At 35.9% G+C, this 27,959-nt stretch overlaps 1 protein-coding gene across 3 annotated transcripts in view; it reads right to left on the bottom strand.

Annotated features, from left to right (window-relative positions):
* The window catches only part of ADAM23 (ADAM metallopeptidase domain 23), a 178,931-nt gene that overhangs the window by 57,962 nt on the left and 93,010 nt on the right, over positions 1–27,959 (bottom strand). For all 3 annotated transcript variants that reach the window (XM_003253987.4, XM_030802444.1, XM_030802445.1), the window contains exons 5-13: positions 20,492–20,574; positions 19,342–19,405; positions 15,161–15,233; positions 14,307–14,380; positions 12,501–12,566; positions 5,513–5,584; positions 2,916–3,079; positions 1,822–1,906; positions 745–835 (exon numbers count right to left, since the gene is read on the bottom strand). In XM_003253987.4, coding sequence (XP_003254035.1) covers positions 745–835; positions 1,822–1,906; positions 2,916–3,079; positions 5,513–5,584; positions 12,501–12,566; positions 14,307–14,380; positions 15,161–15,233; positions 19,342–19,405; positions 20,492–20,574 — 772 coding nt within the window. The remainder of the gene's footprint in view (positions 1–744; positions 836–1,821; positions 1,907–2,915; positions 3,080–5,512; positions 5,585–12,500; positions 12,567–14,306; positions 14,381–15,160; positions 15,234–19,341; positions 19,406–20,491; positions 20,575–27,959) is intronic.

Raw genomic sequence — 27,959 nt, 5'->3', positions numbered from 1 at the left:
TGATTTTGAAAGAAATTAACATTTTTCATGGACCCTTCAGATTACTGTGAGCCCTAGACCCTTTGCCACTAGAAAATTAGCCCTGTCTTTCTATCTACCTCTCATCTGATTAACGAAAAAATGACGCCTAACAGTCACTGGCTATGTTTTTTACTGATGGGATGTGTGGCCCTATTTGTTCTCCTTTTTGGACCTGCCTGGGCCACTAGAGGAGAATCCTATCCTCTACCACCTGTTCAGATGCTTAAAAGGCCCTGGGGCAGGGTCTTCCCTTGCAAAGCCTTTTTCTCCAACTTTTCTGATGAGACTAGGTGGGTAAATTTCATTACACTTTAAAGATGAGCTCTCTTTGACTCTAGATCTAAGCTATTTCCCAATCCAACTGTGATCTTACTAAGCTTGTGATGGAGCTTAATCTAGCACCTTGTGCGTCTGCTCAGCTGCTAGAACCCTGAGTGTGAGAGTATTCCCTGCCCCCATCCCCACATTCTGCAGTGTGAGAAAGAGCTGACTCATTCCCGGAGAAACTGGGTATGATTTTATGGATTTTGAAAGGGAAATTTTTACAACCTAAACAGATTAAAAATTACCTTAAGTTGCTTATTTTCTAAATATTTTAGAGGAAGGAGATATACTACAATTAAATTATAATGACTGGAATGAAAAATATTTATTTATTGACTGGACATGCATTATACAGACAGAATGGCACATGAAAGTGAGTAAGAAAGTCAGTGTACGTACTTGGCTTTCTGCTAGAAGGTTCCCATTGGATTCCAAGGTTTTGAGCCAGGCTCTGCGATAATACTTGTGCCACTGCCATTGGAAGACCATACTGTTTTTCAGAGTTGAAAGTGTGTGGGAGACATTTGAGAGAGTGCACAAAGCTAGTTATTATTTCTTAATTGTTACCACAAATCTTCTCAGTTCCCTAAGTAGAGCCTGTCAGTATCTTAAGATGGCATATGCTACTTCTCACCTCCTCTTTACAACTGGGCCCAAGAAGCAGAAAGCCCCTCTTACTATGTGATATCTCTCAGAATTTGAAGCTCTCACATTGAAACACAAAATACAAGTCACAAAAGGCTGTGCTCCAATTCAACTTATACCAAACTAAGAATAAATTCAACTTACTAAAATATGTCAAGAGAGGTACCCACTAAATGGGCTACTGGGATAACCTGGTATAATATACTCCAATATTATTCCAGGCTAATTGTAGGCTATTGAGATAACCTGGTATAATATATTTCAGTATTGACAAGAGTTTAGATATAATTGGTTATGCTTTTTGGGTGCTGTTACCAATTAAGAATTTCCTTTATAAAACTGAAAGTATTAAAATCCAAACAATGAGATTAAGGAAATAGGTGTTTGAGTTCATTCTACAGATAGGTAGGTAGAAGGCATGAAAATGAAAATATATACATAGGAAGAAAAAAACATACAGTACTGATATCAGAAATCCTTTGATTTTAATGAGTTAAATTTAACATAGACAGAGGAGCATAACAAAAAAAAGTCAGGGAAGGATTAATAAGCTTGTAAAAGCTTAACATCTTATCTATAAAGGCCTAAAAGTCTCTAGGCCAATCTTCAGCTGCATTTGCCTGATATATATGAAAAATTGTCATTATGATACCAAAATATGTCACTATGAACCAAAAGGACCACGTTGGGTTCTATTTATTAATAACATAAGCCACTCATGCTACATTTGCCATGTCATCATTCTAAACAAGCACGAGAAAGGATGTAAACTGGGCCATAGGGAAAAAAGAGAACAGACGCAAAGATGAAACTCTAATTGGTAAAATTTACCTCATTCACACCAACTCCTCTTGTGCGAGAACAGACACCTCCAAAGTAACTCAGACTGCTTCTCTTATAGTGAAATGTCACCCGCCTTAAGAAAAAGCAGTGCTATCAGAAAACCAACGTGGTGGACCATCATTTCATACTCTCCCAAAATATGTCTACCCTCCTACATGGAACACCCCCAAACCATCCTCTTCTAAGAAATCAAAAACTGTATTTCAACTACCTTACAATTTATGACATAATTACCTTTAAATTTGTTATGTTACATAATTTCAATTGAGCAAGCACCAAGTACCTACTAAGCATCATGTACTAGCACAGGAATTGAAAACACCAAGATAAACAGACACAGCTCTTGACTTTTTTCTAGTAGAGAATATCTAGCAGTGATTAAAAAGAATTAATATTGCTGATTATTAAAAATTGCTGATTAAAGACTGAAAAAACAGGAAGTCAAGGGTAACGGTGGGAGGAAAAGAAGGAGTGGTTTGGTTGGTTTGATTCCAGGACAGAACCTTAGAGGACTATCTGAAAATAGCTTTGCCATGACTGGGGAAGAGAATAGCTTATTATATTAAAAAGAAAGTATAGAACCCTTTTTCCTTAGTAGTAGAAACTCAACTGAATGGTTCATCTAAAAGGACTACATTTGCTAGCTTCTCTTGTAGCTAGGTGTGGCCCATGTGACTAACACCTAGCAAATGATTTGTTCATGAAACAGACATGTGCAAGCTTTCAGGAAACCTGCTTTACAGCAGTCAGCTCGGCTGGAAGGAGTACCCTTTTGCCCTTCTCCCCACATGTCATGCCCGCTGCCAGTAATGAAGGCTGAAGGGCCAGCAGGCATCCTAGATTGTCAGTTGACCTTGAGAATGGAAGTTATGGGCTCTAAAGGTAAGATATTAAGACTACAGAACCATCAGCATCCCAGCACGGGATATCCTAACTCCATGCTTCTTATCTAACAGACAAAGGAACACACAGCAATCTTGTTCAAGTCACTATTTTCTGATATTTAACTTAATTGAACCAAAAAAGGGATAAGGATAAATGTCAGACCAAAGACTACACTAAAGGCTGAAATGAGTACATACGAGATGAGGTGCACAGCATCAGCATGCTGCTTAATGCGCTGCCGGTATTTTGAGAACTCATGGAGCATCTGCACAGGGTTGGTGGTGATGTCAATCTGATCCTTCTCAGTCCAGGTCTCTACAGCCACCAGGACAACCCTGGTGTTGAGCTGCTCCTTGTAAATCTGAGGGTATACAACAGGACAGGTGCAGGAGGAAAACACTGGGTCAAACATGCACGATCAGTGAGTCAGAGTCAGTGGAAGGACAGGAAGGGGGAGGTGAGAGGAGAACACGGGGTCATAATTAGCCCATTATAGAGAATCTTCTTTTCCTTTCTTTTTTCCAAGAGCAAAAATAAAGAAAGAACAATCACACAATTTGGTTTCAACTCTCCTATAGGATTATTTCGATCCCAGAGCAATACATTCACTGTCTTAGGGAGAGACAGTAAGGATTCCAAAGCCAGGACATAAATTTAAAACATCGTTCAGTAAAATCACCCTTTCAAATCTCATAGCAGGTAACAGGTTGGAGCCTGATATACCAGTTCTGAGTAACTGCAGTGCAACAATTTATTCCCGCTGGATTGGAATGGATCACTAAATCTCCAGATAAGCACCAAACAATATAGCTGGCTTGCCCTTGGAGGTCATATTCTATGAAAAGTAAAATAACACTGGGAGAGAGAGAGACTCAAGGATCTGAGGCTAAAAAAGAGCAGATCCCTATCACTCATCTCATCCTCACCACAGGGTGGCATCACTCACAATATTTAAATTGTTCCCTTTCTGCTCTCTCTCTACTTTTGGCCCAGTAGCTAAACAATTCACACAATTAAGCAACTTCAATGAATGCTGTCATTTTGCCCTGTTTTCAAACTAATTAAGAAAACAATGGGCCGGGTGCGGTAGCTCACGCCTGTAATCCCAGCACTTTGGGAGGCCGAGGCGGGTGGATCACGAGGTCAGGAGATCAAGACCATCCTGGCTAACACGGTGAAACCCCGTCTCTACTAAAAATACAAAAAATTAGCCGGGTGTGGTGGTGGGTGCCTGTAGTCCCAGCTACTCAGGAGGCTGAGGCAGGAGAATGGCGTGAACCTGGGAGGCGGAGCTTGCAGTGAGCAGAGATGGCGCCACTGCACTCCAGCCTGGGCGACACAGCAAGACTCTGTCTCAAAGAAGAAAAAAAAAAAAAACAATGGATGATCTTTGAACACACTGAAGAAGGGGAACACCATTATGCCTAAGTAAAATTGAAGCTATTATATAATGACTTTACAACAAAAACAAGTTAAACGTAATGTCTTTTAAAAATTACTGGTCAGCTTCAGAACCTTATGTGGTAACCCAAAATAAAAATTACACTTTGCATGATGTAATTCTATTCAATCATGTTGAAATGACTAATTCAGAGATGCTACCAAGTAAACAGCTTTTGCAGGGGAAAAGATGTGGTTAAGATTCTCTTTTCCATATTCACTTGTGGTTTTCCTCTGAGAAGACAGACAAGAGCTGAAATTAAAGAAAATTAATAAACCAGGGGTAAGTTGGCTCTGAGGTGCAATCCTAACTCTATATGAGATACTCGACGCACATCCACTCATGTCATAGTTTTGTGCAGCTGTGCCCACCAGGTACATAACATACATATGTTAAGAGTATTTACATGATTGGAGGTTTGTGGACTGCTTAAAAGGCAGAAAAGAAGGCGGCTCTTTGGAGTAAATAAGTATCATTTAGATATTTGGCAACTTATAAAAATGGTGGGGTTTTTGTCCCATTTAAGAGGGAACACACAATAAAATACCAGATAAAAATATATTTAGCTGAGCAAAATAGCACTTTATATTATAACATATGAAGTAGTATTCTATATTTAATTTATCACAAGTCAACTGAATTATTCATTGGAACATAATGTATAATGTTCATATCTATAGAGTTCTAACCTAAGGCAGGAAAAAGGCAGAAAATCTTAAGCACTTTCTGTAATTCACAAAATAAGTGAGGAAAACATATATATTAAAGATTTGTACAGTTAGAAGTTTTTGTAAGGAGATATATATTTTATTCCTCCAAATTAGTTTTATTTGGGGGCTGCACTTATTTCCATCATCTAGAAATCAAGTGTGAAATATCACACCAATGGGAACATTAAGAAAATATGTTTGTGTCCTTAAAAAAATTTTTTTTGGTATTACCTATATTCTCCAAACATACTCTGCTTCAATCCATTTTTTCTTCTCTGTTACCACCATGTATTTAAGAAAAGCCCAGTTGTTTCTTTAAAAAGTCTCATTTGCCAGTATAATAGCAAATATATTTTGGTAGCTATTTCTCCATTGTTTTTGTCCTCCATAGACTGGGGGCAATAATGTATAGATGCAACTTAGAAGCAACACTAATGTATCTTTGGGATTCCGGGAATAACTCAGTCATCTGAAACTCTCAGAGCACTACTATGTGAAGCGGACCATCCTATAATTTCTTAGCCAGATGAGCTTCAGGATTGTATTTTTAAATTTGTTCAAGAAATACCTAAAGTACAAGTGAGCAAATAGAGATAAACCACTCCATCTTGGCACACAAATTCAAGAAAACCAGGATACTTACAGAATCCACAAGGTTGACCACGGACTTTGCAAAGTTGTTGGTATGTGCATGAGAAGAGCGATGCTTCTTATACTAGGGGGGAAATACATACCAGTTACTGCCAAATCATAAGTGAATAATAAATTTCAAAATGCTGTAAAAGCAGAAATATCTCAGCAATAGTAGAAATACGGATTTAAAAATACATAATTTAGTTTATGGTATACTGGATTTGGTGGTGTTATTTCTCTGTTAGGCGGCAAAACTCTGACTATCTAAAACATGATGTTAGCTGGGCAGCATGGCTCACAACTGTAATCCCAACACTTTGGCAGGTGGAGGCTGGAGGACTGCTTGAGGCCAGACCAAGCAACACAGTGAGATCCTGTCTTTACAAAATTTTTTTCAAAAAAAAAAACAAAAAAACCTACGATGTTCTAAATAATAGTAAGGACCTATAGAAATCGATATGAGAAGCTTTATACCTAAAAAGTAAGTTTTAAATTTAATCTTAATGTCTACAAATTCAATCTTTTTGTTTTCATTGAAATGACATTTTGTAGCTTATACAAAAGGCTTAACCCACTTGTCTCACTTTAAATTCAAGGCCACGCACAGATCAAGAAAATGTCTTTGTCAGCGCTTTAGATACTGTCCATGATATGGACAGCATTTGCCAGGCATTTAGTGTATCCTTTCAGAGGAATGCCTCCTCCAAATGAAGAAGCCATTTGCTTTTGACTGATCAAAGTCAAAACAAAGAAAAGACAAAAAGTAAAAATGAAGTGTGCTGAGAGTTTATGATTGTTTATGTTTATTTAAGAAATAAAGAAAAGTAAATTAATAGAGTAATTCTACAATGACATCTGGAGGGCTACGTTTTTAGCAAAGAGTAGTACACTTTGCTTAATAAGTCTTCAAGAGGAAATTTGAAAACTGAAGTCTACCATAGGAAGATCATGCCCTCTACTGGTCCATGTTATTTCTACAACACTAAGGGAAAAAAAACCTACTGAAAACCACAGACTCAGATTTGCACAAGTCTTTGAAATTTATCTTCAATTATAATTATGAAAATAATACATCTTTCATAAAGATTCAAAATATTTCTATATCAGAAAATTTTTTTATTTGTCCTTTGCCCATTGCACCCTATATATAACTTTTGTCAGATTCCCTTCATTCCATTCTATCTCTGTCACTATGTTTTTTAAACAAAGAATATATATCTCATTGTTTACATACCTAATGTTTATTTTTTATAACAACAAAAACACTGATTACCCATAATAAATACTAAATAAATTAATATTCTCTTATCATTATAGTATTCATGAATACATAACTGTTGGTATAATATTACTATTACTGTTCATGTTATTGCTACTACTGTAAATTATAATCTGACCCAAATTGTCTGTATTTGTGTTCTTTTAAAGTAAACTGTAATGTGTGCATATAACTGGGTCATAAAACATCCTATTAATCTAAAATTATTCAGGCATTGTAACACATTTTGTAAACTTGGCATAAAGAAGTTTCTACAGATAGCTCAGCATTTTAAGTTGCCTAGCAAATTCCACAAGCTGAAAATTTTCCAAGATACACTTAACAGTAAAAGAAAAAATATTAACATTAAGTTCCTCTGAGGTGATGAAAATGTTCTAGTTCCACTGATTTGTGGATTGAAAGAAAAAACATTAGTTGATACCTATTCTTCTAATGCAGTGGTGTTACACACCTATTAAGATGAATTTTAGTTTGCTTCTGAGTATTAATTTGTTATTTTATTGAGATTTCTTTTTATAGCATAATGATCACAGAAAACATGACAACTTTTAAAACATTTCAAGTTTTAAAAATTAATAAACTGAGATATTTTAAAAGTCTATCAAAATGTAAAGTTTTAAATTTATTTCATATTTGTAATTTTCAATCCTCTGATTTTCTTTTTAGAAAAATTATTCTGCCTGCCATTGTTAAGTAAATTAGTGCCAGGAATGGAAGCAGAGATACCTGTTGGGAAGCTACTGCAGTAGTCCAGGTAAGAGACAATGGAGGCTAAACAACTGTAGAGAGAAGTGAATTCGAGAACCACTACGAGGGTAGAGCTCCCACGACTGGATGATGTATAGGATGTGGAAGGTGAGGAAAGAGAAGAATTAAAAGATAACTTCTAGGTTTTGAACTTGAACTTGAATGGATGGGGGATTGTGGTGCCACTTAAAATAATAAGAGAGACTAGAAAAAGAGAAGTTTAGGACTAGGGAACTAAGAGTTCTGATTCAGAAGTTCTGTTCAAATCGATACTGAAGTAGAGATATCAAATAGGCAGTTCTGTATATGAGCACAGAACTTCAAGGGCTAGAGCTAAAAGTAGGGAGTAATGAGTTTAAAGTCATGATCCCACTTACAGACTTGAGACTGGAAGTTGTTACTTAGGTAGAGAGTATACAAAGAGAACAGAGCCCTGAACCAAGCCCTGGGGCACTCACATAATTCGAGAGGTCAGATTTTAAAGACTAGGAAGAAATAGCCAGTGAGGTGAGAGAGCTACTGTGTCATAGAAGCCAAGAGATGAAATAAAATTTTCAAAAAAAGAGGGTAATCAACTGTGTCCAATACTGCTGAGAGGGTAAGACAAGGACAGAACAACGACCACTAGATTTGTTAACTTGAAGTGCCATTTAATTGGACACCTAGGGTTTAGTAGAAACTGCGTTTCTCCTGAAACAAATTATTTGCTCCTCACAACTCTGTGAGGTGGGTTTTGTTATCCCCAAATAACTTTCTCGAGATCACACAGCTAGAATTTAAATCCTTCTAGTCTCTAGGTTGAGGGAGGAGGTAAGCTGGTTCAGTTAACAATTCCTATTAAATAGTTTATGTATATTCCTAACAAATCATGATTATTAATGAGAACTCAAAATTTGCTAGGTGTACATAAAATGTAGTGGTTTTTAAGTAAGGAAAACCAAGTGAGGTTTAAATTGAAAAATATTTAAATTATCCTCACATATTTAAATTTATTGACACATAGTTAAGAATGTAGCAAAAAACATACGCAAAACATTTGCTTTTCATGCACTTTATGCACTTTAAAAATCTCAACCAATTTTCTATTAGAATAAGGTTTTTAATATTTATTTTTAACTTAAGCAGCTCAAAGACATGTTTGCAGACTCTTATCAAGGCTGTAATTGGCTTGCAAATGAGGTTCCACCAGCCAGGTACTAAGATACTTTTTACCAAATGGAGGGATTTTTCTTTTCTAATGGAAAGCCACTGATAATGTGACACCTATTCAAAATAAGATATCTGCATTTTTTTCAGGCAGCCAACGTTAAATCACTCTGAATTAAAGGGATAAGCTTGAATGCAAACGTAGGCAGAATGTTTCTATTTCCTGCAAGAATTAGAACTAATTTTGCATGTAAAGAAAAATATGCAATCACCATTTATAATAAAACGTACTTTCACATTTCTGATCAGTTTAAAACAATCTTTATTTAAACTGGTTGCTTTTCCTTCCTGAACACATGCAATCCTTAAGAAAACTGTCTTTTGAAAAAAAATAAGATTAGAATTTGGTTTTTCAACCCGAAGGTGAGAATTATCAGAATAACTATTCTGGATCGTATAGTATAAAGATTGTAAGATGAGGACTCTCAGTGAGATGATTATCCTAAAGCCCAGCAGCAAATCCCCAAATATTCAGAAATAAATGTATTAATTACTCTAGTTCAGTTTGACTTTCAACATGTGAATTTAAGTACTTTGATCCAGTAAGGTCTGATATACTACTTCAGAACTACTGAAGTGGCAATCAAATTTAAAAACAGCCTTCATCTCATAGAAAGCATACCTCAAAAAATTTTTTTCAGCTCTCAAAAAAAAATTCTTATAAAATGACATATGTATTTGAGACTATTATGGACTAGAATGTAACTCTGTCTTAAAGCAAAAGGAATATATTTAGTTCTATTAGCCAAGAAGTACTATTTCTTTAAATAGTAGAAATCTTAGGCAATTTCTATTTTAAGCATTATTACCACTCAAAAATAAAAGCTTTCCTCTTTTTTGAGATGGAGTCTCACTCTGTTGCCCAGGCTGGAGTGCAGTGGTGCAATCTTGGCTCAGCGCAACCTCCACCTCCCGGGTTCAAGCAATTCTCCTGTCTCAGCCTCCCGAGTAGCTGAGATTACAGGTACACGCCACCACACCCGGCTAATTTTTTAATTCTTTTTGTATATATATATATATTTTAGTAGAGATGGGGTTTCACCATGTTGGCCAGGCTGGTCTCGAGCTCCTTACCTCAAGTGATCCACCCCCCTTGGACTCCCAAAGTGCTGCGATTATAGGCGTGAGCCACCACACGTGGCCTTTTTTTCCTTTTTAAACATCTATTCCCTCTAAATTTATCAGTACAAATTACAATTCTTTTTTCTTGTTTCAAAAACCGATGACCATATCATACCTACTTCTCAACCATTTTAATAATAGTAATAATAGGCCAGGCATGGTGGTTCACGCCAGCAATTCCAGCACTTTCGGAGGCTGAAGCAGACAGATCGCTTGAGTCCAGGAGTTCAACACCAGCCTAGGCAATATGGCAAAACCCAGTTTCTACAAAAAAAAAATACAAAAAATAGACAGGCATGGTCATATGCACCTATAGTCCCAGCTACTCGGGAGGCTGAAATGGGAGGATCACTTGAGCTGGGGAGGCACAGGTTGTGCTAAGATGAGATTGGACCACTGTACTCCAGCCTGGGTGACAGAGTGAGAACCTATCTCAAAATAATAATAACAATAATAATAATAACAACAATAATAAAATGAATTATCAAAATTTACCCTTAAAAGATTTGATAGCCTAAATAAGGAACTTTATCACAGAACATGTGACATAGTGTGTAGAAATTTTTTAAATATAAAATAATATTTTAAGAAGTGTGCTATTTTATTATTCATAAGAATAAGGTTATTTAAATGTTTACCATTGAGAAGGGTTAAAAAATAAATTCAAAAAATATGTTGTTTTAACAATTACCAAAAAACTGTAACTGTTTAATTGTAATTAACACTTAGTAGTAACTGTTTCCTATTTTGCACAGTTACTGAGATTTACTCTTTTGATTGATAGCTTCATGTACTTTCCTGATATATTATGGTAGAACAGGAGATTTGGAATTGCAAGTAAAGGTTTGAGAACAGATTCTATAGATTAACAGCTATTTGAGAATGCACTTTGTGTATTCAAAGACATTGTATATATCTTAATTATTATTTCTACTACTCTAAAAGTATTTATATAATGGATGTTGAAAAAAGCTTAGGCTTCAAAAGCCATAATTTCACAACATGCCACAATGCTCAAGATTGAGAATCAGCTGGGAAAAAAAACCCAATGTTCCAGTCAACGAAAATAATTCAGATAAAAAAACTATCTTGAGGTTTCAAGCAAATTAAAGTCCTTCAGAAACTCATATTTTAGCCTTTATTTCTAAAGTGACTGCCTACACATCTGGCTTTCCTTTCCACCAAAAAGGACCTCTCTTAAATTATATGTATTCTGATAAATTTTGCTTCTTACTAACAACTCAAGCAATATATTTAAAGGCAACTGGAACAGAAAATAAATGTGCATACAGAAGTAAGAGGTATTCTATTGAAAAACTTTATATTCAACACAATTAAACTGATAGTTAATGGAAAACATCCATTAAAGTAGAAACTTAAAAGTTTAAATATAAATTAAGTCACTATTTTTTTTAACTTTATAGTTTCAAGGCCTTCTCTGAGTAGGGCCGGCTAATTAGAATTTCACATCATTTTAGCATGAGCACAACCTTATCATATCATGTACTAATCTAATTTTGGTTTCCTTAAAGTAAAACAAAGACTTAAAGATAATTCCAAAGCAATTTCAATTTTTATTCCAATCTTTCATAAGTTTGTCACCAATACCTGATTTCTACGCATTTTTTAAAAGATTCTCATCTATATAAAGTCTTTTCAGAGGTGCAACTTTGTTTTGATAAAACAAGTGCTTTTTGCCTTAGAGTATACAACTTTTAGAGTTCAATCACATAACTACAACAGAGATTACAACTGGCCTAAACAGTCTGGGGAGTGTGGCAGTGGTTGCTGGAGCCAGCTCCCATCAGATCCCAAGAGCCAACTAGATACATCCTCTCCTAACTCCTCATCAGTGATCTCACTTTGATAGCTTGAAATCAGCTATGGTGGCAATATTTACACCACAGACATCAGCAAACATTATAAATCAAGAGAGCTAGGTGTTAAAATTTACCAGCACACCACTAGTATTGGGTGTACTAGTATATAGCCTACTGACCAAGACTCTTCTGGGCTTAAGGCAAGTAATTTTATAAAGGAAATGGTTAAGTATAGTTAACAGTTTCTACTGTATCTTCAAGAGGGGAAAATGAGGAACAATGAATGTTTTTCGTATATCTTTTAAGTGTTACTGAAATGACATATTCAATCACATTTTACTTCCACAGAAGTTAACACGAGATTATTCATCTTTCCAATATTTAAGGACGATAAGTCATCAAAGATACTCACTTTAGATAAAACTTTATTTTATATGTTTGTCTCCACAATTATATCTACCATAATCATAATTAACTAGTAAGAAAAAATAACATATTAGCAGGACAAAAGCATGGAATAAAATTAGAAAGCAGTGACCAAATACATAGACGAAGAAAAGTAGAGAATAAGAATTTTAAATGAAGACAAAAGATGCCAGATAGCTAAATCTATTAATTATAATTATTAAACATAAAGAAAGTTTAGAGTTGTGAAAATTCTATAAAACTCAGAGTCTCCAAACACCAAGAAATAAATCAAGTCAGTTAATATGTCTGAATATCTTGGGGTTAATAAGTAAAAAATAATGATTAACTATAAAGTAAAATGTATTCTTTCTTAAGTAAGCTATCTGGTCTAAAACCCACTGACTCTATATTCTTACCGTTTTGTGATCATTAACAATCATAAGTTCCAAATATTTCATTTCTTCAAATATACCACGTGATGGCTACAGAAAATAAAAATATATGGTCAGAATGGTGATTGACATAAAATCTCTCTGGTGCTCACTGTTAAGTTGTAGATAAGACTTTGAATTTCAGAACAACTCTCTGCTGCCTACTTTATAAACACCTTAGAAGAAAGTTGGTCAGGCAAATTTTAAAAAGTGATCATAAAATATGGGTACATATTCAAGTATTTAGAAAATAACTATATTTTATTATTATTAAGGTACTTACTTATCAACATAGAAAACAGTCCATGTTGTTGTATATGGTTTTTATATGTAAAAATATTCTAGAGAAAAATTATAGCATAATTATGTTAAAATAAATAAATGTCAATTTCACATTAAAATGTGATAAAATATTCATATTTACTTAAAATGTCAACGAAAATCTATGTAAAACTCATTTAATAAGAATAGCATAAGTTATAATTACTTCCAGGTATATCTGATACAGATATCAATGAAGTTAAATAGAAACATTAACCCACTGGAGTGAAATTCTAAAAATAATATACTAATTCTTAACTGCTCAATTTCTCAAAGGAACAAATATTGGTAATTATTACAGTCTAAAGTCTTCTAAATTAACTAGATAATCCTTTAAGAGTAAGTATTTTAGCCTTCATTTGGACTTTTATTTCTTTTTCATAGTTGGAAAATTATAATGGTAGCTCTTTTTTCTTTATGTATATAGTCATTGATCATTTTCTATTTGATGAGGTGGACTGTAGCGAAAGAACAGCAGCCATTGTAGAACGTATTATTACCAACCACATCTTTATGAATGAGCTAAAAGAGATCTAATAATAATTTATATAATATATAATAAATGTATCCATAATTATCATAAGAGTTTCATAAAAGGGAGGACAATTTAACCTGGAACTAAGTTTTTGATGGCTGGTGGTCTATTTTTTTCACAAAAAAATACACTCAGCAAAACATTATCTAAAATGTGCAATTTCTACTATAATTACTCATTAAGTTATCTAGTAAATTACCATGTAATGTATAAGCTGTGGAATTAATTCTCAGTTACATAGCATTCACCATGTAATTACTAAACAGTCTCCATCATTACAGCTTTCTAGCCTATTATGAAAAAACCAGAAACATAATTTCAGTTACAAAGCCCCTATACGTTTACCAATACATGTGAAGTACATAACAGTAGGTGATTATACAATTATATGATTTTTATTTAGAAACTGTTATATTGCTAATAGCCAAATAAATTCATTGTGTTCTGAAAAACACATACAGCTTTAAAGTTTGGTGTAACAGAGTTTTTAATTTGAAAGTAATATAAATAAGCATGATTAGCCAACATTTCAAAACCTAACTCCTCTCTCTACATTTTTTAACAGAAATGTTTTATATGACGCTATATAAGCCATATAGAAAGAAAAGTCTGCTGCACTTTAAATAGAAAATAAAATGCACTGCAATTATCGTCAGAAAACACGTAGAAAACAGAGCTAAAACAACACATTCTTTACATGACATCAGGGTTCAGAGACTACCGTAATCAGTTTGAATCACTAACAGAAAGAGATCAATAAAAAGCAGTGTGTTGATAAGGCTCAAATCATAGGGTTTTTTTGTTTATTGTTTTCATTTTTAAACAACAGTCCCCAAAATCTAAACTGTTTTAGGTACACTTAGATACTGTGGGGTGATAGGCACATGACTTCTTTGAGTAAAATAGCCCCACCCAAGGCTCAATGCCACACTCACATTCACTGCTCTCTTCCTTCTTTTCAACCACTGTAATTCAGATAGAAAGGGCCACTGGTCACCTCTTTCCATAGCTGTGGAAAGGAAAAATTAGTATCAAAATTTTATGCTTATTTCAATGGGAGTATGTTTTAAAATATTACATGAAGAAACAGTGGCACTGATAATCTATGTCAAATTAAGGTGAAAAAAAAGCACACTGATCATTATTATTTCACACTCTCATGACCACAAAGATAGTTCAAATGTAATTTCGTCCCAAACATCAAGAAAACATAATGTTCACGATTCATTAAAAGATGCACATTTGACATACAATCATTTGACAATATCTGAAAATCTGAGAGAGTTCCACTATGTCTAATTCATTTTAGCATTCAAAATAATGTATGACATTAGCTTTTGCATAAATTATTAAAGACTTTTAGCAGTAATATACAGAAATAAAATCACATGCCCCAACAATCCAAAAGAAGCTTCTGCCAACATTAGCACACTTAAGATGTGTCTGGAGCAGAGCATGAGAGGGAGGCAATCCAAGCTGGCTCAAGAGCAGCAAACTGCCAGGAAAATTTCAGGATGAACCTCACTGTAAATCACTCTACTAAATTTGGCCACACTTTCTGGTTCCCAAGGCAGCTTTACTCACAGGCTTCATGTTTTAGTCGTTGCATTGGAAATGACTCTCCATGCCTCTTTACACAAGAGCCACCATTCATTCCAGTGCTGATCCACAATGTTCACCCCAGATATCAGACCAATTCCACTTCCAACAAGCCTGCATATCTACTGAGCTCCACCAAGTAACAGCTCGTACTACATAAAATATAATCGCTATTTTAGTTAAAACTTACTGAGATTCTTCATTTGCTTAGAATACTGTCCCGCCAAGGTTTTCTGGATTATATGTGGTCGACCTGTGCTTTTCTGAAACAAAACAATTGTAGGCAATTTAGAAAGCAAGATGTGAACAAGCCTCTACGAAACAGTGTTAGAACTTTCTCTAATGTCCTTCCTAAAATGGGAATATTTATATGTCAGTTTTTTAGCTATCAAAAGCGAAAAGTATATGTCTTATTGAAATCTTAATTTTAAATAAGAGTATCATCTAATTGCCCCAGTTTAGATAAAAACAGTGTTATTGGTTACTCTTAAATCTTAGCTTTCTTCAAAGCTATAAATGGGAAATTCACAAGAAACACAAAAAGTCAATAAACATGTAAAAACATGCCGAATGCTTTCATCTTCCTTCAACATGCATTTTTTTAAATGAAGCACCAACTTTTGCCATAAAACTGATGAAGTTTTAAAAATTACGATATCCATAGTTAATTACCATTGCAAGGCCAAAAGCACTCTCACACCTTGCTGGCGAGAGGAAATTGGTAGCATAGTTTGAGAGAGAAATTTAGTAAGGTGTATCAACAAATGTGAAAACATTTACATTTTTTGCCCTAGAAATTATGCTTTTAGGAATGTCTATTACCATTATTCTTATTACGATTAGCTTCCATTACTGAGTGCATAGTATGTACCAGGTACTGTTAATGTACACATTACTTAATTTAGTCCTGACAAAGACCCCATATAGCGCATGGTTTATCCCTATTTTACAAATAAAGATATTGAGGCTCAGGGAGATACATCATTGTCTTAAAATTATCTTATAAAATAATGATCCAATTTATTTTTAAAAATATATGGGACTATGTCATTGAAAACTGGAAGAACATATTCTGAAACATGACAAGAAATTATCTTTGAGGGACAGCATAATGGAAAATTACTATTTAAGTATTTGTTTTGCTTTTCCAAATTTCCTATATTAGTTTTGTAATCAGAAAAAGTTATAAAAAAGAAACTTCTTAATAGGTTACATAAAACTTATAACAGTTTTGCTATTCATTTATGACTTGATAGTTAACATGAATTCTCATTAGAAATATCCCATGCATATTACTTGACTTATCACAAAGCATACTAAAATCAATAATAATAACAAATTAAACATCAAAATATCTAAAATTAATTACAGTAAGCTCTAAATTCTGGTAAAAGGTGAAAAGATAGTAATGAAATTAACAATGGGATCAGCAACACAATTTAAAAAATCGACTAATTTAAAGTTTAAAGCACTATTCCTTTCCTCTACCCACAGTGTGGATGAGGACAAATCATTACATAACCAAAAGGTTGGCAACAGGAAGGAAGGCAAAGAGACGGCAATTTGCACGTAACAATCAGGCCCTGAATAATATGATCATAAGTAAACAATGCAAAACCAATGCTTTAAACATTATAACAATAGTTTATATTTATAAATCCTTATGACAGTTTAATAGACATTGTCACCTACATTTATTAATTCATCAAATCTACAAAATTGCCCTACTATGAATGCATTAAAAAATTATCTCATTTTATACATTTAAAAAACTCTAAGGCTTAAATAGTTATTATTTGGGAATCTGTGTTTTGTTCTTTGTGGATTTTGTTAGGGTACCAGGGCCATTAATCAAAGCCAGAAATCAAAGTCAGAGTTTTTGCTGAATGAGTCAAATAATTTTGCTGTACACAGATTATCTTTCCTTACTGGAGTGAGAAGAATAACATTTTACTTAATCAAAATGTCTTTATCTAAGTGGCCTGTCTTCATTACCTGATAATTTTTATAGTTACTAGTTGAAAATGACAGAGGTTTATTCAAACACCAATCCTTTAAAACTTTTCTGCATCAACTTTGAAATTTACCCCCATATTCATACATACATTGCCATAACCAAGACAGTAAAAGTTTGTCTGTTCAGCTTTTATTATCAGCAGCCTATTTGACTATTAGCTGTTTCAAAATTAATTAATTTATTTATTTATTGAGATGGAGTCTCGCTCTGTCGCCCAGGCTGGAGTGCAATGGCGCATTCTTGCTTCGCTGTAACCTCCGCCTCCCAGGTTCAAGTGATTCTTCTGCCTCAGCCTCCCCACTAGCTGGGATTACAGGCTCCCGTCACCACGCCCAGCTAATTTTTGTATTTTTAGTGGAGACAGGGTTTCACCATATTGGCCAGGCTGGTCTCAAACTCCTGACCTCGTGATCTGCCCGCCTCAGCCTCCCAAAGTGCTAGGATTATAGGCGTGAGCCACCACGCCCAGCCCGATTTTATCTAAATTTGAAATCCCTAAAGATAAAAAATGTTTTCTGTTCCCCATCAAATAATTGCAATATTCTAACTCTATCACTCACAAAATATTATTTTCCCACTACAGTTCTTTTCACTGATCTGACTTCTGTACTGTTACCTCTCAGTGCCTTAATTTCCTCCCATTCTCCCCCTTGTTCACTCCTCTCCAACCCTGTCAGGTTCCTCAAAGTTCCTCGAACACCCTAGGCACACTCCTGCCTCAAGGCCTTTGTATTCGCTCATCTTCTAGAATGTTCTTCCAGCTCTCTAATTTCCTTAAGTTCTTCATTCACCACTTGTCTTCTCTTGGTGGACTTCCTGGAACTGTGTATGTATGAAAAATTTAACTCTATCCTGGCTAACATGGTGAAAGCCCGTCTCTACTAAAAATACAAAAAATTAGCCGGGCGCGTGGTGGGCACCTGTAGTACCGGCTACTCGGGAGGCTGAGGCAGGAGAATGGCGTGAACCCAGCAGGCAGAGCTTGCAGTGAGCCGAGATAGTGCTACTGCACTCCAGCCTGGGCACCTGGGCGAAAGAGCAAGACTCCGTCTCAAAACAAAACAAAACAAAAATTAACTCTCCACCCTCCTGGCTTCACTTTTTCTCCTTACCATGTATCACTATCTAACATACCACATGTAATTACTATTCATTCTGTGTATCCCTATCTGCCTCTGTAGACTGTAAGCCCCATTTGGTTCAGTCTCTGTCTATTTTGTCACCAAAGTATCCCCAGAACCTAAAATAATACCCAGCTTGTAGTAAGCCCTCAATACAATATTTACTGAATATATGTCAAATTTTAAATTTGATTGCATTTTATTAGCAAGCAACACTATTAGAGCATGTGATTTCTTGTCTAAATCACTGGTTTGTGCATGACTCTAAACATTATTTTCTTCCCTATCTGTAAAGAAAACTAAGTATTCTATAATATAATCATAGTTCAGCCCACAGATTTCCCCACTAAAGATTTTCAGGTTCATAAAAGTTAAGTACATTCTTATAGTCACACAACTGTCTAAAGATGACAGTAAGAATGAAATCTATTTTTTTTCTAATTTCAATAGGTTTTTGGGGAACAGGTGGTGTTGGGTTACATGAATAAGTTCTTTAGTGGTGATTTCTGAGATTTTGGTGCACCCATCACCCAAGTAGTGTACACTATACCCAATGTGTTTTATCACTCACCACCTTCCACTTTCCCCTGAGCCCCCAAAGTCCAATGTATCATTCTTATGCCTTTGCATCCTCATAGCTTAGCTCCCACATATGAATGAGAACATACAATGTTTGGTTTCCACTCCTGAGTTACTTCACTTACAGTAATAGTATCCAATTCCATCCAGGTTGCTGTGAATGCCATTATTTCATTCCTTTTTATGGCTGAGTAGTATTCCATGGCGTGTGTGTGTGTGTGTATCACATTTTCTTTATCTATGCGCTGACTGATGGGCATTTAGGCTGGTTCCATATTTTTGCAATTGCAAATTGTGCTGCTATAAATGTGTGTGTGCAAGTATCTTTTTCGTATAATGACTTCTATGAAAGCTAGTTTAAAGTAAGGAGGCTGGCTAGTACAAAACAAAATATCCTCTCTGCTCTTTTCATAAACTGGGAAGGACTAGGATTTCCTTCAGAAAACCCATGTTTGATGTCTTTTATTATCCCTTATGGGTACATGGGCCTGGCATGTGCAGCTTAAACTTCAAAACTCAGGGTACTACTCTAAGTTTGAAATAAGTAACACATACAAAGGCACTTTGAAATCTACATTCTTTTCTCTTTTCTTCTCAAAGACAAAGTTGCTGGAGGAGTAGAATGCCATCAGGCAACTGATGGCATAGACTCACCTCATCATGAACCAGCTCCAGTGGCTCTATCATATACACGAAGGTATCATCTTCAAACATGCCACTAGCACAAAAGAAACCACACAAAGGAGAGAATAAACAAACACAGGAAATGGCAAGAAATAGCAAGTGAGCTTCATTATTGTGTCTTCGAAATAAAGAGTATAACTGAACAAATCCCTTTACACTGTCACAAGTTTAATTCACATATCTGCATGGAGTCCCAGTGTGGCCCCAGCACTCTATTAGGCAGCATGGAGGCTATAAAATTATAAAAGTATACATCAAATGCATGCAAATTATACCTGATATAACTGATGTTTGAAATTCAAAAGACAGATTAGAAAATTACTCTGGGATAGGACTATTCACTCAGTGGCAGTCTCTAAAGTAATTATTCCAGAACCATGTACAACTATACAAATTTCTAATTATGCAAATTCAATATCATCTGTAAGAAAACAGATTCTTTATATATGAGAATAATCTAAAACCATCTGGTTCTGAAGAAGCAAACAGTGGTATCTTTATGCTTATAAATTCTGAGCTGCCATCAAGCAGTATGACTCTATGTCATACAAATTACATTTAATTTTCAGAGACATAAGGTTTTTTATAAAACGGCGAAAAGTTTCAAGATTCTTTGTCATCACATGGCCAAAACTAAGTCTTTATATGAGGTGCTATTGTGTCCAGGTCTAAAAGGTGCCGACACATGGTTTTGTTAGAACCCACCCCTAGGTCAATGTGCGAACTCCTCTTTGTCATCCCACCCCTGCCTGGCTAACTCCAACTTACTGTTAGGTCTAAGTTTCTTAGATCTAAGGCCTACCGACTCTCAAGTCTAGCTGTAGGTCTAACTGATATGTCCTCTGGAATATGCCGCTAGGAAACCTTCCTGGACTAGGTTTTGCCACTCCACAAGCTCCTGTCCTTCCCCTTTACAGCTCTTAACACAATGGTAATTAAACATTTATCTATGTAATCATTTGGTTAATCTCTGAATCTCCTGCAAACACTTGTGCACCACTCCATATATATGCAGTCCCTAACACAGCACTGGCACAGAAGAGTCACTAAAATATATATATCCATAAAAGGGAAACTGGAAAGGGTCAATGAATAAAATGCCAATGAGATTCCCACTTACTGAAGTCCATTGCAGGTTGACAGAGCCACCTTGGAGTCTTTGACACCTCTGATACTTCCATGGTAGTAACAGTGCTCTCCACCCTGGAAAGCAGAAGGTTTCATGGATTGGTTGTATCTCATGCATTATAATTAATTCTTTGGGTGCTTCCATAAAGCAAAAAGAAATGCAAGGATGGGCATATATGTGCACTGTATTAATAACCCTAGAAACTCCTCCTACATAAAGTTGCAAATAAGATTAGACAATTTTTCAACTTTTTTATAACAAGCATGTGTGTATTAAATTGAATGAAGGAGAAAAGGCTTTAAAAAACAATGACACCAAGGTAATTAATAAAACATACATTTCTTAAGTATGTATTATAGGAGTACAGGTACTTATCAGATGTTGTTATGGAATAAGGACTTCCACTTGAATGAAGAGAGACTCCAAAAGTTTGTTTATAATCATTTTTGATGGAAAATTATACAATATCTTATTTGTTTTCTTACCTTTAAAAATTAACTTTAAAAACATTTTAGCAGCAATATAGGAATGTAGTTTTCAAAGTCAAATAATAACTACAAGTTTTATTTTTTTTATTTTTATTATACTTTAGGTTTTAGGGTACATGTGCACAATCTGCAGGTTTGTTACATATGTATCCATGTGCCATGTTGATTTCCTGCACCCATTAACTCGTCACTTAGCATTAGGTATATCTCCTAATACTGTCCCTCCCCACTCCTCCAACCCCACAACAGTCCCCGGAGTGTGATGTTCCCCTTCCTGTGTCCATGAGTTCTCATTGTTCAATTCCCACCTATGAGTGAGAACATGCGGTGTTTCGTTTTTTGTCCTTGCGATAGTTTACTGAGAATGATGGTTTCCAGTTTCATCCATGTCCCTACAAAGGACATGAATTCATCATTTTTTATGGCTGCATAGTATTCCATGGTGTATATGTGCCACATTTTCTTAATCCAGTCTATCGTTGTTGGACATTTGGGTTGGTTCCAACTCTTTGCTATTGTGAATAGTGCCACAATAAACATACGTGTGCATGTGTCTTTATAGCAGCATGATTTATAGTCCTTTGGGTATATACCCAGTAATGGGATGGCTGGGTCAAATGGTATTTCTAGTTCGAGATCCCTGAGGAATCGCCACACTGACTTCCACAATGGTTGAACTAGTTTACAGTCCCACCAACAGTGTAAAAGTGTTCCTATTTCTCCACATCCTCTCCAGCACCTGTTGTTTCCTGATTTTTTAATGATGGCCATTCTAACTGGTGTGAGATGGTATCTCACTCACTGTGGGCAAAGGACATGAACAGACACTTCTCAAAAGAAGACATTTATGCAGCCAAAAAACACATGAAGAAATGCTCATCATCACTGGCCATCAGAGAAATGCAAATCAAAACCACAGTGAGATACAAGTTTTATTTTTAAAAAGCACAGTTTCCTTTGTCCCTCTTTCCCCTCCACCTCCAAGGCAACCATTTTTAATGTTTTAAGCTGTTTCTTCTGGTGTTTGGCTATATACTTTTGAATGTTTATACTTTTATGTTCTGACTAATTCCATTTTAGAAATTATCTACCTAATATCGGATCTTGAAAACCTCTCTCACCCCCAATACATTCTAATTCATATCACCAGTTTTAGTTAAATGTATATTCATTGTTTATGTGTACACAAATATTGTTCACAGCTCTACCGCTATAATTATTGTATTTTCTTTCTTGCTCCATTTTTAATTTTTTTTTTTTTTTTTTTTTTTTTAGAATTTTTGCTCCTTTGTTGTACTGGGTACTCTGTGACACTTTAATTTTTTTTTCTTTTGGAGACGGAGTCTCACCCTGTTGCCCCGACTGGAGTGCAATGGCATGATCTCAGCTCACTACAACCTCCGCCTCCCGGGTTCAAGAGATTCTCCTGCCTCAGCCTCCCGCTGTAACACCTTTTAATCAAGAAAACTATGCAGTTCAGTTCCGGGCAGCTTTTTTTTTAATAAATAATAATAATTTTTATTATTTATAAAAATATTTATAAATAATATTCATAAAAGAATTTTTATAATAAAAATAATAATTTTTATTATTTATAAAATATAGCTGAGAATTCTCTCCTATTCATTTTTCTCCATACATGAGCTCCTACCAGACTAGGGAAGTCCTTGACTTCCTATCTGGTTATCTGGCTCCACAGGGCAAGCAGTAAATTGGGGACTTAACCACTCTACATCTACTTTCAACCAATTTTTCTTTTTTCAGATGCTTTTATTTCTGCCTTTCTGGGATAAGTGACATGAGTTGACTTGTTTCTTCTTGGTTTCCCCCCAAACGAACTTAGCAGAGCATGAAAAGCTCAAAGCTAAGAGTCACCCCTCATCCACTTTCCCAGCTCCTGAAATTTTATGGCTATGTCTCACCTGCTTGTTTTCTCTTCTCCTGTCTTTGTATTGGTGGGTTCATATCCTTTTTTATCCCCTGTTATTTAGGTGGGTTATTGGGAGAAAACAGAGATAAATATATATTTATACACTCAGGGGTTGGGTCTAGAACCCCTACATATTCCCAAATTTGCACATACTCAAGTCTCACAGTCGGCCCTGAGGAAACCACATATATGGGAAAGTCAGCCCTCTATATGCACAGGTTTTGCATCCCACAAATACTGTGTTTGGTTGAAAAAAGTCTACATATAAGTGGACCCGTGCAGTTCAAGGATCAACTGTGTGTGTGTGTGTGTGCGTGTGTGTGTAAAGTAAAGGGCTGCTTTTCTTTTCTTTTCTTTTTTTAAAGACAGTCTCACTCTGTCACCCAGGCTGGAGTGCAGTGGCATGATCTCAGCTCACTGCAACCTCTACCTCCCAGGTTCAAGCAATTCTTGTGCTTCAGCCTCCCAAGTAGCTGGGATTACAGGCATGCACCATCGTGCCTGGCCTTGAATCACTGTATTTTTTGAAACTTAAATGAGACTTCAGGCAACATCCAATCTCTGATGTTTATCATCATAAGAAAGTTTTAATAGCTAAATTGTGTAGTTATATTAAGCATTATAAGCAATTTGGTAGCTTCAATTTAATATTAGTACTAGCGGTATTAGAGGATTTTTCTGATTTTTTTATTACTAAATTTATACCAAGTTTTTAAAAAGTACTATGGAAAAATATTATTTGGTAACACTTCAGACCACTGCAAAGTAAGATCTTGAGTTATCTCATATAAAATAAATCCTGAGAGAGAAAGAGCAATCCATCTTGGGTGCCAAGCATAACAGTAGTGGGCCAGTACAGGGAGCCCACTTCTACAGGGCACTGGCAATCATGACTTTGGACAGTCAGCTCCAGGGGTGCCTTCCACCCAGGGATCTGGCCATCTTCAACAACCATTACCTCACAGTGATGGCTGTCTCCATGTACCCATATGGGTACAGAAACAAAGTGCAAAAGGCTCTTCTAAAAATAACAAAAGGACAAGCTGATTCCCACATCTTCAGGTTCTCAAGTCCATGTTTCTTTCTCCAGTTAGGAAGGCCTCAGACAATTAAAGAGGGCTGGCCCTGACCACCTAGGAGTGGGTCACAGACCTGTGACTTGGCAAATGGCAGAAGGGACAACCAAAAAGGGCTTGATTCAGCCCATGACACAAGTCTCTGTGCACCCATACAGACATCAGCATTTTCGAATCCAAAACTGTCAGTTAATTAAATCCAACAAAAATGGAGCATCTGATAAGTGGAAGTTATTGGCTAGTCACAGGAAATTAAAAATCCTAGTATGCTCCCTACCTTTCTCAGCCTGCTACTTGCACAGCTGAACGCCCCACAAGCCAGATCATGCTCAAATAATAACTCTGCTCCACAACGTTTCCAAGCTCAGAATCCCATTGGAACCTACCAGGCTTCCTCTTCATATACTGACACACTGAAGCCATGTCCATCTTTTAAAATACTTCCTAACCAGAAGTGGCTGGGGATAATAACTTTGTGACTCTGGTGATAACAACTTGTAGGGGAAAAAAAATATCCAGTTCTCTGGTATTACTAATCTAATAACAGGAACTGGGCAGGCATCATGGCTCATGCCTGTAATCCTAGCACTTTGGGAGGCCAAGGAGGGAGGATTGCTTAAGCCCAGGAGGAGTTTGAGACCAGCCTGGGCAATGTAGAAAGACCCTGCCTCTATAAAAAATAATAATGATAATAATAATAATAGTAATAACAGGAACTGTTTGATTCTACTCATTTTAGTGGAAATATAACCAATAGTTTCAATTTGGTTTTTAAAAGCACCCCACCTTTGTGTCTGTTTAATTATTTCATCTGCATGGTAAAGTTCCATCAGCCAGTTCTTTATTGCTTATGAAAAGCCCAAAAACCTGGACATTCATAGTGACCACACACTGATATTTTCAATCTATTCCTGCAGGTCTGGATAAACATCTGAAAAGAAACTACACAGCTCTTAACTAGAAAATGTGTATATTATGATATCTAGGTTCTGAATATAATAAAAACTACTGACACTATACTCAAATGATTATTCTATATACATATCTTTAAATTCTTCAAGCTTATCAACTACTAGGATATGCTAAACTATTTTAAAAATCAGTGAGTGGATGACAAATGAGAAATAGAAAGAAGATATCTATAATGGGACATGAATACCTGATTTTGAGTACTGCAGAATAAGGAAATAAAAAATAATAATTTTGGAGAATTGGGGAACTTGAGACCCCAACACAGAAATTATTAAATAATTTGTTTAATTATTTACCTTCATTAAATTTAATGGGGAAAATGTTCTTGCAGTAGTTTAATTAATAAAGTATTAGAACAGTTTGGCTGTACCAATGCTATGTAAATTTTTAATAGTTCACATAAATTATACTATTCGAACTTAAAATAGCTTTGTGAGGACTAGTGTCATCTGCTATCTTGATTTCTTGGGGCATTTTTTAACCCCGTGCTCCTTTCATATTCTATAATGTACTCTGAATGTTGCCAGGAAGGTCAATATTTTGAATGATTAATAATAATTTCAACTTTATACTCAAAATTCAAATAACTGATAATCCTGGATCTAATTTAAGTGATTTAGTGTGGATAGTTTTGTTTTCCTTGTTATTGCTTAAATTGTTTATTATTTATGCAGTGGTAAGAAACTTTTTAAAAAACTGGCTATTAATTCAAAAACTAGGGAAAAAATTCTAGTGTACACACAAGTAAAAGAGCCATTTTTAATATAGGAGTGGAAATACAAACTTTATCTAACTCTTTGGTTAGAAACAATACAAACACGAATTTTTAAACCCAATTATGGCAAGCTGAGAGGCAGTAAAAAAGAAGGGAAAATAGATTTAAAAAACAGTCTGAAAACTTCATTAAAATATTACTAAAAGAAGAGGGAATGAGAAAAATAATGGAAAGGAAGCAGAAAGAAGTGGGGAAACACTCAGAAAAGGGAAGACAGGCAGACCTGTGTGTCTGAAAATACTCAGAAAAGGGAAGACAGGCAGACCTGTGTGTCTGAAAATACCCCTGACTCCAATACAGCACCTCGGCCAGACTCTGATTGACTTCTGCAGGGCCCACCCTACCTTACTCATACACTGGACAGGGTCTTCAGAACACGCACTCCTCCAATCTCCTCCACCCTGCATCAACCCTACCTCTCAGCCAGGAGCCATGCGCACAGAGACCTACTCTACCCGATCACAATCCATGCTCTCCTGCTGCCAAAAAGCCTTCACTCTTAGAAGCGAGCTTGAGCTGAGCTGTGACGATGATTTGATAAGGAAAGCACAAAGAACATTCTAAAAGGGTGATGTGGTTATACTGATAAAGAAAAGAATAAAGGTGAGAAGAGAACACAGGACCCACAAGGGCAGGGATCTTTATCTGTTTGGTTCACTGATACATATCTAGTACCTAGAACAGGAATTATGACCTCAACGAGGTCACAGTACAAGGTAAATCAATATTTTTTCTGCTTTTTTGATTTTTAAAAGTTGTATATATCAGGCCGGGCACAGTGGCTCATGCCTGTAATCCCAGCACTTTGGGAGGCTGAGGTGGGTGGATCACTTGAGGTCAGGAGTTCGAGACCAGCCTGGCCAACACGGTGACACTCTGTCTCTACTAAAAATACAAAAATTAGCCAAGCGTGGTGGCACATGCCTGTAATACCAGCTACTCGGGAGGCTGAGACAGGAGAATCGCTTGAACCCAGGAAACAGAGGTTGCAGTGAGCTAAGATTGCGCCACTGCATTCCAGCGTGAACGACAGAGCGAGACACTGTCCCAAAAAAAAAAAAAAAAAAAAGGTGTGTATATCTAAAATATACAACATGATATTTTGATATACACAGTGAAATTATTACTATAGTCAATCAAATTAACATGTCTTATTTCTACCTCACAGTTACATTTTGTGTAAGTGTGTGATGTGACCACCTAAAATCCACTCTTTTAGCAAATTCCCATCATACAATATGACTGACCATAGCCCTCATGCTATCCATTCCATCTTTAGACTTAGAGCCTATATAACTGCAACTTTGTACCATCTGACCTACATCTCTCCAACCCACCACCCCACTCCCACCCCTCCACCTCCTGCCCCTGGTAACCACTGTTCTGTTTCTATTAGGTTAGTGCAAAAGTATCTGTGGTTTTTGATATTACTTGCAATGGCGAACACCACAATTGCTTTTGCACCAACCTAAATACATATTCGACTTTTTTAGATTCTACACGTGAGGTCACAGAATATTTTTCTGTGTCTGGCTTATTTCAACACACACACAAACACACACACACACACACACACACACACATACACGCAATGGAATAGCATTCGACCTTAAAAAAGGAGATCCTGGCATTTGCCAAATATGGGTGGATCTGAAGGACATTATGCTATAGAGTAAAACCATATTTGTTTAATGAATGAACAGGAATGGCTTATTCATGAGCATATGTGACAAGACCAATCCTTAAGGATTCTTGTTTGATGAAGAGGGTGGGTAAATAAACTCTTATTACCCACCTGGGTTTTTTATTGTTGTTGCTTAGATATAATTCAGAAATCATAACGTTTACCTTTTTAAGTATAAAATTCAGTGTTTTTCTTCACATATTCACAGAGTTGTATAACTATCCCCACTATCTAGTTCCAGAATAGTCTCATCACCTCAGAAAAAAGTCCTGTACCCATTAGCAATCAGTCCCCATTTCTCCTCCCCTCCACTCCACCAGGCCCTGGCAATCATGAACCTACTTTCAGTTCCTATGAATTTGCCTATTCTGGACATGTCAAATAAACAGAATCGTATCATATGTGCCCCTTTGTGTGTGGCTTATTTTACTTAGCATAATGTTTACAAGATTTACCTATGGTGTAGTATGTGTCAGTACTTCATTCCTTTTATGACTGAATAGTAATTCCACTATGTGAATATGCCATATTTCC

The sequence above is a fragment of the Nomascus leucogenys genome, chromosome 22a, assembly GCF_006542625.1.
Source record: "Nomascus leucogenys isolate Asia chromosome 22a, Asia_NLE_v1, whole genome shotgun sequence".
Taxonomy (NCBI): Eukaryota; Metazoa; Chordata; class Mammalia; order Primates; family Hylobatidae; genus Nomascus; species Nomascus leucogenys.
Note: the sequence above shows the minus strand (reverse complement) of the source record. Positions and strands in the feature narration are given on the sequence as shown.